This window comes from Harpia harpyja, chromosome 19 (assembly GCF_026419915.1).
Source record: "Harpia harpyja isolate bHarHar1 chromosome 19, bHarHar1 primary haplotype, whole genome shotgun sequence".
Classification (NCBI taxonomy): Eukaryota; Metazoa; Chordata; class Aves; order Accipitriformes; family Accipitridae; genus Harpia; species Harpia harpyja.
In genome coordinates this window covers 10,768,334-10,788,474 of record NC_068958.1, presented here as the reverse complement: position 1 = coordinate 10,788,474, position 20,141 = coordinate 10,768,334, and the positions used below count along the sequence as shown (strand labels likewise).

Genomic DNA, 20,141 nt, shown 5'->3' with positions numbered 1-20,141 from the left:
TCCAAATAAAGACCATTAATTCAAAGGCTGGGCTGTGCATGGCGAGGCCAGTGGCTGTCCTGCGCTGGTTCGTGCGCTGCTGGTATTCCTGATCCTGGAAAGTCTTGCCAGCTCCAGCCAGAAGCATGCTGTGTGCCAGTTTGGGGTTAAAATGCTTCAGTCATTCAGGAAAGCAGCAGGCAGAGCAGCCTTCCATGGCGAATGGTTTCAAAAGAAATGGAGAATATATTTTTTTTGTAAATTTTTAATGCTCTGAGTATGCTTTTGAAGGGAAAACACCAGTTAAAAAGCCAGGTACTTAAGACGAATTTTATGGGCCATTTTTGAGGGAAATGAATCCTTTCCAGAGAATCTCTCATTTCAAAAGCATTACTTCTTTTCACTTGATTTTTACTGTAAAATTCCTAAGTGTTCCCACAATGGCATGGGATCGGAAAGACCTTGCAGGTTCTCCCTGTGGGTCACTAGCTACCATGAACACGGCGACAATGATCCTGGCGGTGGTGACAACTCCCGTGGGGTTGGGGAACTTCTCCACCCCCTGGGCAGCAGAGGAGGAATCGGGAAGGAGCGGGTGGATGAGGGTCACAGCTAGCAGGTAGCACAGATAGTGGGGACGGTCAGCCCACAGATGGAGGAAACGTCTTTAAACTAGTTAGCCAGTATTTATGAAGATATTTATTTTATTTATTTTTCCCATTGGTTTCCATTTCCTGGGGGTCGCTGGGGCTTGTTAAATGTCAGCAGCCTGTGTCAGGCTCTGGGGATGGGGGTGATTTGCTGGAGTTTTCTGTGCTCCTGCTTCTGTCAGAGATTTTGGAGTTGATGCTGCCAAGGTGTCTGCGTTAGATGGTGTTGAATCTGTGCGTAAGAAGTGATGATTGCTATTTCTTTTCATAAGACAGCTGCTGTACTGCTGGCTAGTTTTATCTTTTTTTGAGGGAAGCTGTCTGGTCGGTATTTAGTCTTCCTCCTAATCCCACTGAAGAGATTGATTTGGTTCTTAGGAACAGGTGCTTGGGATAAGGTCTCTGAAAAAAATGCTGTTTCCACTTACTTTCTAGGACTAGAGTTTATAATAAATAGCAAGGTTACATTAAAAATGCCTACAGCTTATGCCAGCAATTGCTCCTCTAGCAGAACCTGCCCTGGCACCAGTGTTGTCCAGTGGTGAGATCCTCTTGGAAGTGTTAATCATTCTCAGTTATTAATCTTGCTGCTTTTTGCTGTAGCTGTATGTTATCTGCTCACAAGCAGACACGCTGAAGCTGCTGGACTTGCAGCCAGTTCCAGCTCTCTCCTGCTCTCTCATGCAGCCTCCCTTGTGATTTATAGAGAGTGATGCTAGGAGACTGGGCAGAAAACACACTCTGTCACCTGCAGATATGTGTGTGTTGAGCATGGCCTCACTGGCTGCTTTTTGTTGAGGCTGGACCCAAGGTGTTGTAGCTCCTATAAGCAGAAACATGTACAGAAAACCCTGTATTTTTGACCATCTATTCTTGGCTCTCACTCGGGACGTCTCCTGTGTTTCTGTTCTTCCTCCTCTTCCTGCCTCGTGGGAGAGGCAAAGCACCTCTGTCACCTGCTCCCCCAGAGATCACCTGGAAAAACTGAAATAAATCCACCGAAAGGCCATTAAGGCAGGAGGAGGACAAGGTGGGCATGATCTTGAGGAGCAGGGTTAGCTTTTTGCCACTTCGTTCCTCGGGATGTAGAGATCTGGGGCTAAGCTTGAAGGAGTTTCGAGGCATTTTCTTTAGTCAGGGCTTCAGTAAGGAGATTTATTATTGGGTAGCTCTGAAAAGTGCAGTATTATACGACAAGCGTGTGTCTCGCTGAACCAGTACGCAGAAATCCTGAGCTCTGAGGTACTTTAAGAAATGGATTGCCAATTATTTATGTTAGCATAATGTTCAGGAAAGGAACTTTCCCTTCATTCTTTGCTTTCTTTTATACCCAAAGGAATAAGCTGCTTTTATAATTTATTCCAGGCTTTGCTAGAACAAAAGTTATCAAGTATTTATCACAAATTTGGCCTCTGTCTCTGGGAACAGATGTCAGTCAAAGCTCATTAGTGGAGGTGGTGATACAGAAAGCAGCATTTAACCAAGTTATCATGAAAGTGAGGAGCGAGCGCAGTGCTCCTGAGCACTGCTGGGCTGGCAGGACGTGTGCCCAGATCCTCCACAGCAGCATATGAGCAAGAAAGGTTTGATGGTCGGCCATCCTGCTTGTAAAAAAGGCAAATTACACAGAGGAACTTATTTAATGAGATTTTGTTGCACTTAAGCACCTGAAGTGCTATCAGAGGCAATATCCTAAGCCTATCAAATCTCGGTGTTTCTGTACAACCTGTTAAGATACAAAAAGGGCTGCAGAGCAAGCCATTTATTCTTCTTTGTGAGGTATCTCCTAAAATCTTCTCTTTTACTATTTTTTTTTTTACCTTTCACAGCTGATTTTCTCTTGCAGTACTGGCTCGCCCGTCACCTCTGCTTTGTTCTCAGCTGTTCGCTGTGCAGCCAGGGAGGCTTTGGCAGAATTGTCAGGACGCGCTTGTCAGCCGGCGTCTTTGATCTCTCTGTTTCTCTTATTTTTAATGATAATTTCCAACTTGTTCTGGCCTAACTCACAGTGGCTTCTGTGAGCTTTCAGCTGGAGTGGGGGAAAAAGTAAACCAGAAACATGGCACTTAGGCAAATGCCACAAAGTTAATGAAGGCCTTTGCCTCACTGGGGAATTTTTCCACGCATGTCTGTGAACAGTTCAGGGGAACGGACTGCTGAGCAGCCGTAAATTAGCTTTGGTTTTGTAGGGAGAAAAGGCACCATCTCCACCCTGGCACAATGTCCCCTTGCCGAGCTGCTTTGCTGGGCTCCAGCTGCTGAAAGCTGCCGCTCGGCTCTTCCCTCGCAATTACTGGGCACCAGGTTTCTGCCAGTGGGTCCTTTGGAGCGGTAAGGCCCTGTTATGGGTTTGTGTGGCGGGGTTTTTTGGTAGCGGGGGAGGGGGCCACAGGGGTGGCTCCTTGAGAGAAGCTGCTAGAAGCTCCCCCGGCTCCAAGCCGGACCCGCCTCCGGCCCAGGCCGAGCCCCTCAGCGACGGCGGTATCGCCTCTGGGAGAACAGATTTAAGAAGGGGAACCTGCGGTGAGTAGCGGGATTGGAATGTGAGAGGAACCCCTCTGCGGATACCGAGGTCAGTGAGGGAGGAGGGGAGGAGGAGCGGGGGAGCAGGCGCCCACCTGCAGCCCGGGGAGGAGCCCACGCCGGAGCGGAGCAGGGGCCGAGCGCGGAGTCCTCCTGCCCCTGAGGAGGAAGGAGCGGCAGAGACAAGGTGTGAGGAGCCGACCCCAGCCCCCGTCCCCTGTTCCCCTGCGCCGCCGGGGGGAGGAGGGAGAGAGAACCGGGAGTGGGGTTGAGGCGGGAAGGAGGGAAGGCTGGGGGGAAGGTGTTCTCAGGTTGGGTTTACTTCCCATTAGCCTTGTTTTGATTTGATTGGTAGTCAATTAAATTGATTTTGTTTATTCCCCGCGTTGAGTTTGTCTTTTGCCCATGACCGTAAGTGGGGAGTGATCCCTCCCTGTCCTTGTCTCGACCCACGAGCCTGCCTTTATATTTTCTCCTCATCCCACCGGGGCCGGGAGGGGGGAAGTGAGCGAGCGGCTGCCTGGTGCTTTGTTACCGGCTGGGCTGAAACCACGGCAGACCCCATGTGCCAGGGCTCCTGGGATGGACCCTGAGCACATAACCCTTCTGAAAGGCCCAGGGCCCTCTTTGCCCCGGTTCCAGTCTTTGCACAGCCTGCCTGGGGCTGCCGAGCCAGGGCTGTGAGCACACAGTGTGAGGAGGGTGCAGCATCCAGCCCTCCCCGCTTTGACTAGTGCAGGAAACATGTTGGATGACCACCTGGGTTTTCTTACCACCTGCCTCATTTACCTGCAGGGCACAAATGTGGATTTTTTAGACATAGAGCTATGGCCTCATCCTCTCGGTCTTCTGTTTCTTCCACCAAAAGTAGCTTTGTTTAGGATGCAGATTTTTTTTTCTTTTTCTCTCTAGGCAAAATCTGGCCAGGGTTATATTGCTTTTCAAGAGTGGCTCATTCATGGGCAGATGTAGCAGTGACAGCTCAGCTCAGCTCTACAGGCATGGATGGTTTGCACAATTCAACTGTGGTTTGATATGATCCATGGACCAACTCTCCAGCGATGGGAGATGGTGGGCTGTTGGGTGCGCTGTGTAGGTTAGCTACGGGATCACAGTGCTAGTGATGTGCGAATTAATGAATGATTAGGGGTTTTGACTGGGGGTGGTGGGAGGAGGGTGTTGGCATAGTTTGAGCAGGCTGTTTTTAGCATCAAGCCTATTAGGAAGACAAGAGTGGAATGAAGACCTCCAGCCACTGGAACATTTACGGGCACCATGGGACTAATTGATGGTGTCCCCCATTCACTCCAGTTTTCTCTTTGAATTTAGAAACAAAATGATGAGCATATCAAGCACCCCTTCTCTCAGCTTGTACCAGGAACCAGGGCTGTGCCTGATGACAGCACAAATCCATCTTAGCTCACTGGAGACTAATTGTGCTGTTAGTAGCAACATCCAAGGTGGATGTTAAAGATTATCTTTTGACTTGAAGTGTGTGCTATTCCCAGACTGCAGAGGTTTATAAGCGAGCAATTAAGTTGTGAGGATGGAGGGAAGGGAGAAAAGGAATTAAATCACTGGCATGGGTGCAGAAGATTAAATTAGAAGTCTCTGCATGTGATGGTTCTTAGTTTAAATTGTCTCCTGTTGCTTATGCTCAAACTGCATCGACAGAGCTGATGTAATGTGAATTTTCTGGTGAAGAAAATGTAGGAACAGGTGTCCTATAGAATAGATACTCTGCTCCTCAGGTCCTGGCTTGCTGCTGCCTCTTATGCCATCCAACGTCTCAGCATGCTTTTTTCCTGAACTCCAGCACCTCCTGCTGATGGAGTCTGGCCCTTTCCGCACAGCAATGCTGATACTGCTCTTCCCTGGCCCATGCTTGGCAGCAGTGCTAAGTCAGTCAGTAAGTCAAGGACAGGGTTTTTATCTAAGTGTAGCTGTGCTTTGAGTGCTCCCTACACAGCCACATCCTCCACTGCTGAGTTTGCCAGACATCCTGCATAATACATATTACATGGTAAAACTATGTCTTGTTTTGAAAAACTCTGCTTTTTCTTATGTTGTTTTTTTTTTTTTATGGTAGCTGGCCACTTTGCTGAATGCTCAGCAGCCTGTTATCAGGAACCAAGAAAAAAGGCTCCTGGGCAGGTGCAGATAAATCGTGGGTACACACTGTGGGTGCTCTGCACCTCTCAGAGCATCTCTGTGCTCCAGCATGGGATACTTGCTGTGCCTGGGTGCTTAATCCCCAGGGGACTGCCTGGGATTCACTGCCCAAGTCTGGCAGCCTCCTTCCAGCTCTGCCTGTGGCTTATGGCAGCCCTGGAATCCCACTTTTCAGCCAGGTTTGCAAGTCCCTCTTGCTGCTGTAGCTCTTGAGGAAGGGTTGGCAAAGTGTCAGATTATGGGCAAAGTGTCAGATTATGGGCAAGGTTGGGTCCCCATGGGCAGCGCTTTCAGCAGTTGTGGTTAACAAAGTGGTGGCATGTCGTACATTTGGTACCAGGTGGTTTGGGGCTTGCAGACCCCGCTGGTGGGCTGGTTGCTCACCCACTTCCACCTTGGTAGAACAGCCTGAGGAGAAACTAGTAAAAGCTAATGGCAATTGCTTATAACCACTTTTAATGGTGCAGTCAATGGGGAGCTGGTGTGAGGGTTTTTGCTCTGAACTAACTGTGTGTTGGCTTGTATTAGGGGAACCCTGTCTCAAATCAAGAATGTTTTTGTTGAGGCGTCATAGGAAGTGCTGCAGTAATTAATGAACACAGTTTTGCCATACTCTCTGTGGGGTAGTGTGCCTTGCAGGGTCTTTGATTAAGGAGTTTGCATCATTGTGGCTTGTGGACGCTGTGACAATACTTATTCCTTTGCTGTGCCCTAAACCAGTGAAGCCATTTCATTTTCTGTGCAGAGCACTTAAATTTTTAAGAATCATTCTGGTTTGGGGGCTGTATTTCTTACCAGAGTTACTGCAGCATATCAGAAGAAATACTTGCACTGTGCTCTCTGGATATTCTCCTCAAATAAGATGCTCTGAACAAAAATTAATTTTGCACGCACAGAGTAAACTGTATAACTAGAAACTGCTTTAGATATTAGGAAATAGCAGACATCAGTACTTGAGGGAATTCTGGAATTATTACAGGTAAAAGCTCTGGCTGGTAATTTCTAGCATAACTGAGGGATTTATTTTCCCCTCACTGTCTCCTTCTGAAAAATGGTGTATGCTTTCCTATAAGCACAGGGTGCTGCTCTTTAAGGGCCAGAGCCACGCCTGCTCGCTATCTGTAAACGGCCTCATAAGCAGGCAGATATTACAGATTTTCTTATAGTCTGAGCAAGGCTCAGCAGCTCTGGAGGAGTGTGTGAATTGATGGTTTTCAGTGGACACAATTTGCAATGGGATCATAGGTATAAAGTTTAGAGCAGCTTGATTATTTACTGGTTTTACACAACATTTATCCATGCTTTAGAAAGAGGAATTTGCATTTAATCTCAATTTTTCCCCTCTCTCCCCTTTTACAATTAGGATTCTAGCAACTGCTGGGACTGATTTTGACCTGCGGACCCTGCGGGCTGTCCGAGTGTTACGACCCCTGAAGCTTGTGTCAGGAATCCCAAGTGAGTGTCATGATAACGTTGTCTTCACAGTCAAAGATGCTCTATAGCTTTTGGGGTGTTACATGCTTTTCCGAGCAATATTTTCTTCCCCTGCTTCTCCACGGTCTGTGGCTCCTGCCCTTGCTAGGTTCTGATTTTCTGTCATCCCGTTTTGTGTACAGCCGGCTGATTTCAGCACTGCGCTCCCAAATTTTGCAGGTGAGCAGCAGGGATTTGTCCTAGGGCTCCTTTGCCTTTGGGGTTGAATTAACTCCCTGGGGTGTGAAGACCTGAGACCCAAATTTTGCAGCTTTCAGGCCCCCAGCCCTGAACCTGGATCTTCTGACAGTTTTTACCAGCTGAGCATCTTGCACTGGGGATTTTACCCCTTTAATAAGGGGAAAAAAACAAAGGGAAAGAGCAGATAAGACTTGGTCTTGCTTACTCATTGGGCAACTTGATATATCTTACATGCTAACGTAAAGGGTCTGAATGCTCCAGTGAGGAGCTACATCATGCCTTGCTGATGCCCTGAAACCATCAAAGTCCCCACACCGTTGCTTACTGCCTTTTTATTTGTTGCTGTTCACCAGCTGCTTTGCCCACTAGCGGGGGATCACTGTCAGGAGTGGATTTCATTTCTGAATGTGGAACAGCGAGATTTTTCCCTCTAGCAAGAGCCAGTGAAAGGGAACCACTGCTCTGTGGGATGCTCTGCTCTTCTCTGCATTAACCCCTTGGGAGGCAGGCAGCCCCCTCTCCTCCTGGGCGGTGGGTTGGGGCATCAGCTCTGCCACCTCCCTGACTGCTTCAGGACTGAAATGTTGGTGGTGTAGAAATCCAGCAAGGGGTTATGCTTTGCAATAACAGCACCAATATTTCCTGAAATCAGCATCCTTTCATGGGCAGGGCTTGAATCTGAATTCCCACGGAAGAGAGGTCCTTGGCTAGGCTTGGGAAAGGTGTCATATATTAACAGTATCTCTGATACGGAGATGATGCTGGCTGTTTTTTCATGGACTTCTTGCCTGTGCAAGGCAATATGGTGTTGTGGTAGTGACAGTCTAAGGATGTCTGAGAAGTAAGGTGGCCCCTCAGGGCTATCCCTGTCCTGGTGTGGGTTGCATGTTCCGAGGATGTGCTCTCCCGCCTGGTGATATGTCCTGGACCAGCACAGTATTTTCCAACAGAACATTATGTGCTCCCCTGTTTTTAGTGTTGCTATGAAAGCTGTGTGCTGTGGGGTTTTTTTCCCTCTATTAAACGTAAATACAATCTTGAGGTGCATTCATACAGAAGGATGGTATATGCTTTTCTTCTACACTTTCGGTATTTTTCCCATCCAACAGATCTTCATGTTTTTTTTTCTGCATGCACCCATATTGACCTCAGTAGTGCTGTACAAGGTGGCAAGACCATGATGATCCTTCATGCTCTGTACCTTAGGACAGGCCACCAAGGTGGCTTTCAGCTGCTGCTTATTGCTGAAGTTTTTTTGTTATGTGCGTCTGTATGACGTTATCTGACACCTCCATCTCTCCAACCTCTCTTGCCTTATCTCCCCTGGTTTTAATTGAAAATGAGTTTTAGTGCCAGCGAAAAAGCTATGGATGGATAACCCTGGAGACAGGGATTTGTTTCTCCAGAAGCAGGGTGTGATAGGCACAGCAACATCACAGCTATTCTGTGTGTCACAGAGGGAGAGGCAGCCTCTCTACAGCCCAGTGCTCCCTGCCCTCCCTGGGACAGGGAGTACCACAGCCGTGCCCAGCTCTGCTGCTGCATCCACACTGCTGCAGAATCTGCCTTAAGGACCTGCTCCAGCTCCAAACTGAGTCTTGGGACTCCATTTGCTTCAGGAAAAGTCCTTTTTGTGTCTCTGAAGCTTAAGAGACCTTTGAATTTGTGATCTGAAGATAAGGGGTCAGAAAAAGATAACTCTCCTGATTGTCTCTCTCGCATCTTGGGTGCATTATGGCTGTAGCATCTTTTTCATAGCATCCTGGGAAAAGCAGCATTGCTTGATATTGCCAGTCCTAAGCTATCCCTTAGACAACCCCTCTGCCCTACCTTGCCCCCACCCCCAAGCCCTTGTTTTCCTTCCCTCACTGATTATGTGTTTTTCCTTGTCCCCACAGGCTTGCAGGTTGTCCTCAAGTCCATCATGAAGGCGATGGTGCCCTTGCTTCAGATCGGGCTGCTCCTTTTCTTCGCCATCGTGATGTTTGCCATCATCGGGCTGGAGTTTTACATGGGGAAGTTTCATAAAACCTGCTTCTCTAACGAGACGGGTGAGCTTTGAGCTTCGCTCCCCTCCCAGCATATTGTCACGATGCTTCTAGTCCCCTTCATCTCATCAGGATGCTTTCTATCCTGCTCTTACGTTGCTTTTCCTTTCTCCTCTTCCACATTCACTGCATTCTCTCCCCCTTTACCCACCTACTCTAAGAGTTAATAGACTTTTGTTCTCACCCTACATGCACTGGGACAGATTCCCCTCTATCTGTTACACCACTGTGGCACCCCTGATGCTAGCGGGTTGCTTTCAGTTTACACAAGAGGGAGACAAAGGTGCTTAGGGCCTCCTCTTATGGGAGAATTTTTTCATAGTAGAAATACAGAACCAAATTCCTGTTGCTCCAGCTTGTTAAAGGGTGGGGGTTTTTTTTGTTTTTGTTTTTTTATTTGTTGGTCTCTGTTTACATTTTCATTGGGTTTAGCGCTATGAACAGCTGCTGAATGTTGAATATCCTTGCAAGGTTTCTGGGGCAAGTTGCATGGATATGAGAAAACTCCAGTATGAAATAGTAAGATTGGAAAGACTGGGAGCAACCAAAAAAATAAAAAAGGACAATAGGCGGAAGGCAAGGAGCCCTTTGATGGAGAAAGGATAAAAATATCCTTCAAACAGAGAAGGGCAAGGGAAATTGGGTACTGCAGAGTAAATGATGTGTCTGCATGTGAATGAGTGATAAACTCTGGAAGATGGAGGTGGAAGGGAGTAATGCCCAGAGACCCTTGGCTGGGACTGGCTGCCATGTCAGAGCCAGCTGCTTGTCCATGGCTCAGAACTCATTCCCATTAAAAAAAAAAAAAAAAAAAAGCCAATTTTTTCCATGTAATTTTTTAATAATCCTTTATAGTAGTGCTAATGTGTTGATTATCTGGGCTATCCACAGATGAAAATATTGTTCTTGTCTCCAAAAGATTGCAATTTAAGGTACAATTGACTATCTTTAGAACAGAGTCTTGTATTTTTAGTGATTATCACTAATAGGTCTTAATATTGATTTATTTATATGCATTCAAATGTTAATAAAACAACATCCTTGCCAAATCTCTGGGCATCCTTCACAGTGCTTTCTAACAACAACATGGAAATAGTTTAATATATTCAGTTTATACAGAGCTTTGCAAAAGCAGGGTAAAATTGTTTTCTTGCTTATGTTCCTATGTAATGTTAGAAAAACATAACACAACTTGTAAAGGACAGTCAGGTGTTGTGACCTGTGAGCGAAGCATGAGGATTCCTGGAAGAAATGATTTTCTGGACTGGATTTGTTGGAGAGGAAAATCTTTTTGCAGGGTGTGTGTGTTCATGCCAAATAAAACAGGTCTCAGCCCACTGCAAGGTCTCTGGGGCTATTGCAGCAATTACAGAGGAATAATAACAATGGTGACAATATAGGTGTGTAGGAAGCAGAAGCATTCTTGGTGAGATGGCAGGGAGAAAGCAGTTATGAGCAGGTTTGCATTTTCTAGGAGCATTTTCAGGTCTGTTAAATTGCAAACAAGGTGGGTGATGTTTGCATCCTTTGTTTGCAGGTAGCAGCTGCAGGCTGAGCTCTGAGGCTGTCTTCCTAATGGGCTGACTTTGGCTGGTGGGCTAAAGAGAAGAGTGTTTTGTTTTGTTTTGTTCTGTTTTTTTTTCCCCAGAAACTAGTTAACGTAAAAGGGAAAAATAAACCCCAAAGCTCATTGTGTTCTCTTGAGACAACTCTCTGACATCAGTGATGACTGAGAGATCTCTGTGCCAGACTTGGGGACCAAGAACAGATTTTTGTCACGTGTAATGTCGTGTGTAAGTGACTCTTGCTTGCTGGGTGGCTCCCAGCTAGGAATTGGGAGTGCAGCCGAAAAACTGTTGTGTGCGTTGCATATCTCTGCATTGCAGCACCTGGCATCTCAGTGGGAGGACGTGGCGTGGCCGGGCTCACCTCCGCCCAAATCCGCTGGCCGGGCGGTGTGGGAAGGCGCCTGTGTTTACAGGCACCAACCCCTGCTTTTGTCAAGGGCTAACGAGCTGGTTGTCAGATGAATTATGGGGATTGATTCCACTTTCTCGGCGGGAAATGGCGCGATGGTGTTTCTGGAAAGGCAGAGCATGGTGAGGTTTCCTGGCGCTGCGGTCCCCTGTGAGCAGAGCAGCAGAGCATCCCGCAAAGCCATCAGCTGAGCCTTTTAAAACCTAAGTGCTCATCATCTCCAAAGAGGTGCATTAACAAACCCAGGCCTGATACCACGGGCTCCAAAAGCTGGCTTGAGTGTGGAAATGTGAACCTCATTAAAGAGATGTCTCTGTCAGAGGGTAGCAGATTGGAGGAGGAGGAGTTGCTCATGCTTGTTTCTGTTCCAAATTCCCAAAGTGAGAAAACTCCTGGGATTTTTCCTGGAATCAGGAGCCACGTGAGAGGTACCAGCTGTTACTTCAGCACATCGTGGAGGGAACCGAGTAGAGGTGTCAACAGCAAATGTTGCTGTAGCCCTGCTTAATCCAGTAGCCCTGGGTAGGTCAGTAATAAACTGCAACAGAGGGTTGCTGGGGACCAAAATATGGCAAAAGGGTTATTCAAGGCCTTTGCCACTCAGCCTGACTGACTGTTCTGAGCTAGTGGAAACACTTCTCTATTTTGATGAAAAATGGGTAAAAATTAATGGCAGCACGTGTTCCAGTGGATGTCTGACTTGTTTTCCTCTCCCTGCATCCTCCATGCTCTCCTGTTCTGCTGACACAGGATTATTTTAAGCAGCCACCTTCCACAGCTGACCCAACCCAAGTGCCCTGAAGCTGCTCCAGCAGAGGAGGGCATCACATTTGTTTCCCATTTTTCCTTGAGACTCCACTTTTCTCTGTCTTCCCTAGCCATGGGAGTAGGGACCAGTGCTAGTCCCTTTTTTAAAAAGGAAAAAACCCCAACCCTTTTGTCGTGGTTTAACCCCAGCCAGCAACTAACCACCATGCAGCTGCTCACTCACTGCCCCCCCCCCCCAGTGGAATTGGGGAGAAAACCACTAAAAGAAGTAAAACTCTTGGGTTGAGGTAAGAACGGTTTAAAAGAACAGAAAAGAAACTAATAATGATAATGATAACACTAATAAAATGACAACAGTAATAATAAAAGGATTGGAATTTACAAATGATGCGCAGTGCAATTGCTCACCACCCACCGATTGACGCCCAGCTAGTCCCCAAGCGGCGATCCCCCACCCCCACTCCCCTCAGTTTATATACTAGACATGACATCACACGGTATGGAATACCCCGTTGGCCAGTTTGGGTCAGGTGCCCTGGCTGTGTCCTGTGCCAACTTCTTGTGCCCCTCCAGCTTTCTTGCAGGCTGGGCATGAGAAGCTGAAAAATCCTTGACTTTAGTCTAAACACTACTTAGCAACAACTGAAAACATCAGCGTTATCAACATTCTTTGCATACTGAATTCAGAACATAGCACTGTACCAGCTACTAGGAAGACAATTAACTCTATCCCAGCTGAAACCAGGACACTTTGTAGTAGATGTGCATTGCATTTTCAGAGTATTACCCCGCAGCAAAAGGCCAAACAGAGATAAAACGGGATTCTCTTTTAAAGCACGCTCACAAATGGTCTGCAAGAGCCAGATTTGGTATTTTCTTTTTGCAGACTTGTCTTTTTTCCCTTGTGAAAGCCTGTGGTGACCCATATGGGAACTGGAGAGAGATGCCCTGCATTAAGGTGTTGAGTCAACAGGAAAACGCGTCACACCCACCCCCACCTCCTCTTTAGCCCCCCCGGTCCGGACCCACAGTGACAATCTTGTTTTCCTCCTGCAGGCTTTGCTCTATGGAATGATTATGCCTAATTATTAGTGCTGATCTTGTTTTCCCCTTGGTGAATTTGATTTTGTGCAGTTTGCTGCTCCATTACCATAATGTGTCACTTTTAAACACTTTAATATTTCCTGAATTGTGTCTCTGTGTAAATAGGAGTATTACCTAGTATACTTACTTACTTTGAAAACCGAGCGCTTTAGTTTTCCAGACTGCTCTGTGGTGGTGCTTGCAACGTCTGTGGAGGGCTGCAACACTTCAGACTTCACAGCTGACCCTGGAAGATGCCGGCCACCCTTCTGGCCATCCCTTGTGGTCCTTAACTATGACAGACTTATCCTCCTTTGCCTTCTCTGGGTCCAAAAGGAAACGCAGCAGAGAAACTCCATCCCTGCTGCAGACAAGCTGACAGCTAGATGCTTTCCCTGCCATGTGTGCCTATGATCCATGGCATTGCCCTTTAGGGCAGAACTATGAAGCTTATGGAGGGGCTGGAGCTGTTAGTCCACCTCGCAGGCTGCTGTGGTGGTACTGCCCTGTGACGAAGCTGGGGCTCCTCATGCAGCTGTGGTTTAACATCTGTATCTGGACAATTTTGGGGCTATCCATGAGCAGCTCTTGCTTAAGCCACTGGTGAAGAACCTGCCCTTTTGCTTTAATGTTATAGTGCCAATATTTAGCGCTTAGCTATGCTCTCTGAGGGTGTATTGTTGGCTCACAGTGTTTGAAGTATACACCATTCCCAAGCCCTTGCTTTTACCGCACTGGGGTTTTTTTTGTGGTGTTTCTCATATATGAGATGGCTGAATGCTGGGGCAAACTAAAAATTATGAGGACTTCAGGGATGGCTTTGCTCCACCCTGCAACTAAACCATCTCTTATAACATAGCAGTATATAAATGACTACATAGGCATAATGTCTTTTACATGCCCACAGTGGCACAAGGAAGCCTGAAATGTAAATTATATTCATGCAGTGGCAAAAAGAGGATGCAGCAGCACCAACTGCTTGACTGGCTTCAGTTGGTAACTTTTCTCCCCACTCTTCTTCTCTGCAGGTGATGAGGTGGGAGATTTTCCTTGTGGAGAGGAGCCTCCTGCCAGGCAGTGTGAGAGTGGGACCACCTGCAGGGAGTACTGGCAAGGGCCCAACTATGGCATCACCAACTTTGACAACATCCTCTTTGCTGTGCTCACCGTCTTCCAGTGCATCACCATGGAGGGATGGACCGACATCCTCTACAATGTGAGTCCACTGATAGGGCTGTAGGACTCCTGGGGTGCTGTTATGCATTGTGCTAGTTTGGAAAAGGTTGTTCTGGAAAAAAAGTAATTTAGTTTGTGCATTTTTCCCCCCCTATTGATTAGCACCCCAACCTGTTTTTTAGGAGGATTATTCCTATTTTCTCGAGGGTTGTTCTGCTGATCCTGTAAGAGCATTTGAACCACTATCATGGCCTGTGGTCATTTGAGGCTACAGAATTTGTTACCTGCAACATGCTGTCTTGTGTCAGTGTGGTGTTGCCATGTGTAAGAATTGGTGTGTATTGTTCCAAGATGACGGTGTGCTCTGTTGTAGGATGGGTGGGGGTGAGTAGGAGCATGTTCTCATGACATCCCATAGAAAATCAGTTACCAAATTGCACAATATAGGGTGGCAAAACCAGTGACTCATTAATATTTTGTACCTAGGGGTTTCTTCTCTTGACTGGGTCTAGCCTTCGTGATCAAACTTGTAACCTACATCAATGAACAGCATCAGCTGGATGTTAGCACCAAGATCCCCTACTAGTTTTGGCAACTCCAATCCAATTTTACAAAGCCCTATGAGTCACCTTCACACCTGGCATGACTCTGTTGGCTGTAGAGAAGATATACCAGGCTGAATTTTCTTGCTAGGGTTTTCGCTGGCTGTGCCTCCTGCCAGCCAGGACCGTGACTGTCACAGCAACTCAAGGTCAAAACCTCTTGGTCAGTTTTACTATTTCCAATTTTACAAAGAGTAGGGCAACCTCACCCAATGAGCAACAGCTGAATGACTCCGCTGCCTTTCAGGCAGTGTAATGTTCTCATTGGTGTCTGTAATTTATACCTACCCTTTTGAGGTGTCATGTCTTGAGAGGCAAGCACCTAACCCTTGCTAACAGGCTGGGAATAGAGCCCTTCAGCTGGTTTCAAGCATCTGGATCGTATTTTCTTGCAAAGTGTGACAGCTGCCCTTTGGGAACTGAAAGGGACCTGTGTATCTGTTGCAGACCTGTTCTCCCCAGCTTTGTGATTTGCTTAGGTCTTCACATTCTTCTACAGTGGGTGTAAAGTGCTATGGTTTGGGTCTGGAGGGTGGTCCAGCTGTTTTGTACTTCCATTTTCTATGGTAGTAAAGGACTTTATACAGTACAGGAGCAGGAAGGAGGGAGCGAGTGGTGATGATTAGCAATGTATAGCTACACTGGCTGCTTTCTTCCGTTGACTGTAGAAGGAAGGACAATCTGACAGCTGTGCATAGATGATCTGAATTGCCCCACGCTGTCCTAGCCAGAAGTGCTAATGTGGAAAAATAACTAAGGTAGGTATTAATAATGCCTCCAGACTATTTCACTGGCTGGTAGGACTAAAAAGTGTTCAGTCTACTTCATTATAGACTCTAGACCCATGCTGGGCTCTTTTGCAGACCTTCCTGTGAGGGTTTCTGTAGCAACAGGAAAGTATTATTAATATCAACCACAGTAAATTGCAAGGTACAATTCTGCTGTGTTTGAAGTCAATATATCTGATTTATTACCTTCTCCATTCTTTGCTCAGTTCCTCCATTTCTTCCCAGTCTCTGCCCACTTAGAGCGATGTCTAGAAGGGCCCATTTCCCCACTGCATGCCCTCCCCTCACCCTGAAACTTCATCACACAACCAGTTTTTCCCATTCTCATTCAGCAATCCCACTCCTTACTTGTAGTGCCAACTGTTGTAAGAAAAGCCCATTAGTATCCTGGCTGGAATTGATTAATCAATATGTGGTATATTAGATCATCTTCTCCCAAACTGCCTTTTGTACCACATGCAAAAACCAGGCTTACTATTGGGGTATTGATTTTGGGGGTTGCTTTGAAAACTATTATAGTATCATTCTAGATACCCATTAATCTAATTGGAAACAGATGGCTGGATGAGATGCAGTTGAGTATTTGTTGTATAGTATCAAGCCTTGTCTGAGACCCCAGCTTAGGTTTTAATGCTTGGTGGGTTCATGTCTCTGACAGATGTGAGGGTCTCTGGATGGTCTGCTTGTTGGGTGGAGGGTGAGTGGTGTGTGTCGTGCCATGGGACTACTCGGCAGATGGCATTCATGTAACTAGTGCCAGCAGCCGTCTCTGCCCCCTCTCCCTTGGCTCTGCCCTGCATGCTGTGTCACCCCCTCCCTGCGCTGCTCTGCTTGCTGAGGAGCTGGCTGTGCTTTTGCAGGTTAGTAGCTGAGAAAAGATGTGGGTGGAGAAGATCCACTCTGTGCAGCCCTTAACTTTTTCACAGCTTCAGTCATCTGCTGTTTTCTGGCCGCTTGGCTTTCATTTTGGTTTCTTCTGTGCCTACTCTTAAGTTCATCAGATTTAAAAACAAAACAAAAGCCCAAACCACGCTGCAGCAATGACTGAAAACCTGGCATGGTGGGTGTTTGTGGATGTCAGACTGTGCAGAGGTTAACAGCAATGCAACCAGTCCGTCCATCCAGCACCAGACAGTTCAGCAACTGCATATTAATGCTGCCTGAATCAGCTGAATCCCTACTGGACCCATACTGGGTTGATATGGGAAGAAACTGGAAGATGTTGCCTCTTGCATCCAAAACTTGAACGGTGGGGTAAGTGAACATGTGTCATGGTCCTTCTCCTCGGTTTGTGGAGGACAGGAAGTAAGCCAGCATATTTAGGCTCAGACAGCGGGTGAGTGTCGGAGGTTATTACTTGCTCAGGGAGCTTTGATTCACCATTTGGGTTCTCTGCTGCTAGGGAGAATGTTTTTGGCTAGGAAAATTTTGCAATGGTGGAGCTAGTTTCCCTGCCAGCCCCAGCCTCTGGTCTGCTTAGGAAACCAGCATTCCCCTGATGCATCAGAGCTGAGCTGTGAACCTACTTTCAATGTTTTGCTTAATTAAGATTTGCAAAAGGCTGTGGGACCACAAGAGGCAAGATACAGTCTGTGTAAACAGTGATTATGCATTAGTAAGAAAAATGGCTAGTGCTTTTTCTCCCACTAACTAAGTAGAAAGCAGGGAAAGCTGCTGTTCCTCATGCTCTTCCTTCACCCTTCCCTTTGTGTGCCCACTGCCACATGTTGGGTTTGGTTGGGGTAGGTTTGTTGCCTTGCTTGTGCAAACACTCTCCCTTCCTGCTGTTAAAGCAGAGAGCCCCACATGGGGTCCATTCTTAGGGCTGAAATCCCTTTGATGCCAGGCAGTCTAGGACCAAGACCCATTATGGAGAAGTTGAGGTTATGACTACTTCCTTAATGGGCCATTCATTTCCTTCTGGAAAATGGTGATTGATTTATTGCCCTGCATCAATAAGGCTTTGTTATTGCTCCTCTTTTCCTGCTACTGCATTTGTTGTGGGGTGTTCAGAAGAGTTAGGTTTTTTAGTTTGCAGTGGTGATGGCTGGGGTCAGTCGCAGGGTGAGACGTGCTTTACCAGTTCAGCATTAATTTAACCAAGGGGAGAGTTTGCTCTGTCCTGAAAGCAGCTTTGAGACTGAAAAGTTGGTCTGTGGTGGCATCAGGCAAGCTGAAGAGTTTGGTGTAAAGTGATGTTCAGGAAAGAGGGAGCTTGGGCTTGAGATTGATGGTTTGGCTCAGATCTTTCCAAAGAAAGGAGGGTTATTCAGTCATTTCCAAAGGATTGAGATGACTTTATATGTGGTCCAGATGCAGCCTTCCTACAGATTTAGAGAAAAATAGCATCAAAGGCTAGGCTTTGCAGTAAGTAATCTACCTTGGAAATATTCACCACTTCTGTGATAAATTGAGGAATTAGGAGGGCAGGGAGAATGCAAGTTCACAAATCTCAGCCCGATATTTCCTTGCTGATCCACTGTTTTTACTTTCACAGAGTTTCATTTTAATTAGGGCCAATGAAATCTTTCTAGCAAGACTTTATCTGGAAGGTGATTTATGCTTGAAGCAAAAAGACTGAATCATCAATTGGGTGAAATGCTTTAAGAATAAGCTGGGGAAAACTCCTTCCTGAATCAGCAGTACAATAGCATCAGAGCAATTGCCCCAGACAAGCACTTCTGTGAGCTGGAGATGTGTCAGCTGTGGCCTGTTTCTGCTCAAAAAGGTCCAGGGAGCAACAGGTGATTTAGGAAAGTTGCTGTGTCCTGAGGACAGGGAAGAACCTTTTCTCCAGTCAATGGAGTGCACTTACCTCCTGCTAATTCAAGGCTACAAAGTGATCTGGGAATGCATTAAAACAGAGTGACTAAACTGTTTTCCTCACTGTGGGAGGACTCAGTGTCACCGTCCAGTGTTGTGAATAGTTTTTCAGTCTAATCCAGTGCAGACAGATCAGAGATCCCTGAAGTACAGGCAGAGCATCTTATGGACCGTGAACTTAGGGGAAAAACCTACCTAGAGCACCAGCTCACTGCAGGCAGCAATGCTGCTCAAGTACAACATGCCCTAGAGTAGCAAATCTGACTTCTTTTTCTGCAACTGGGACTAGTTTAGTCCCAGGCAGGTCCAGAGACAGGAGTTGTGCCTCTCAGCAATGTGGACCAGCCCCTGCACTGGGCTGATGCAACCATTCTGCATCCTAGTTTGGTGATGCTGACACAGGCTCTGCTGTGGGCTCTGTTGCTCAGGGTAGGCACTTTCTGCTCTGAGGTTAGTGTTCACCCGGAGCATCACACTGGGGTTGAGGGTGATGTGAGACAGCAAGGGTTGCTGCGTCCACTTTGCTTGTGCCTGAGGGAGCCATTACTGAGGTAAAGTGGTAACTGGTGATCAGATTATCTCTTGGGACCAATTTGTAAATTTATTCATTAGTTCTCATAAAGTATTTTAATATGTTGAGTATTACCATGCTGCACTTGTTATCGTGCTTTAAGCATCGCTGTCTGTCAATAACCAGTGGCTGCTGGAGCTTGAGGATGTTAGCATTGCTGAGTGAGGAGAGTGTTTCCAGTGATGGCCTCCAAGTTCTTGTCAAACTAAGGTGCAGAGTCTGGGTAAAGAAAACTGGGGCTGAGTACTGGGGACAAATACAGAGGTGGGAGGAAATAATGCAGATGCTGAGCAAGAGAAACTGTGGTGCCCTGGGATCTGACTCCTTCTGAGTCCTGATCTTCCTCCAGATCTAGTTTTCAAATTAAACCATGGTATTTTAGATCATCTTGTTTACATGCTTAGTGTTTGTGAATGACAGTGATTCATCTATTGCATTTTGCTAATATAGGCTATTTGGAGGTGTAAAACTTTTTAAAGAGGCAATAATATAACTCTTTGTTTCCTCTTCTTACAGCAGTAATTCTCATTTTTTCCCCCGTGCAAGAACCTTATTTTCCATTGTGAAACACTCTCCTGCCTTTGATCCTGATTGCCATGGGAAGCTCACCTTGTTTTGCAAAGTGAGAAAAGCCTGAAAAGTCTAGTGCCTGCCCATGAATTCCCCAATTAAAACAATTCTTTTACTATGCTAAGTAGAAGCATCATTACAAAGCCTGTAACCAGAGAAGAGATGCACTGGTGGCCTTCAATGAGATAGCTAGGGTAGACCTAGCACTGTAGCTGTGGTTAGCTTGGAGTGCAATGCTTTCCGTTGTATACTCAGTGGATTAGCAAGGTTTTTAAGCTCCTTGCTATGGTGGTTACACAGCCAGCACTGTTTGAGCTAGCTGGTCTATACCCCTCAGTGAGGTGTAGTCATACCTTTGCAGTGGAGGTGCATGATGAGCTTCCAAGGAGCTGAGGAGTGTGGTTTGTGGTCCCAGTTCTCCTACAGGAAACCACAGGTCAAACCTGATTCATCTGAAGTTGGCAGAAGTCTTGATGTTGACTTTCAAAGAGCTGGGTTTTCACCTTTTATCTTTCCTCTGCAGGAGTTCAAAGCTACATGGTGGAATTTGCTTTGCAAAATAGGGACTCCTTGCAGGAAAGGAGAAATGTCAAAGTGTACACTCACTCTCTTTTGATCTTAATGGCAAGAGATTTTCATGTTTCTTCTATTTTCTACTGACAAATATTAGTGTCCAGTGGGTATTTCAAGACTGTGGACTGGGCCTAACCTAATATGCTTGTAAGTAGGAATGAACA

General features: G+C 46.5%; 1 protein-coding gene across 10 annotated transcripts in view; it reads left to right on the top strand.

Moving 5' to 3' along the window:
- The window catches only part of CACNA1B (calcium voltage-gated channel subunit alpha1 B), a 310,095-nt gene that overhangs the window by 102,602 nt on the left and 187,352 nt on the right, over window positions 1–20,141 (top strand). For all 10 annotated transcript variants that reach the window (XM_052815098.1, XM_052815096.1, XM_052815094.1 and 7 more), the window contains 3 exons: window positions 6,688–6,779; window positions 8,897–9,049; window positions 13,903–14,090. In XM_052815098.1, coding sequence (XP_052671058.1) covers window positions 6,688–6,779; window positions 8,897–9,049; window positions 13,903–14,090 — 433 coding nt within the window. The remainder of the gene's footprint in view (window positions 1–6,687; window positions 6,780–8,896; window positions 9,050–13,902; window positions 14,091–20,141) is intronic.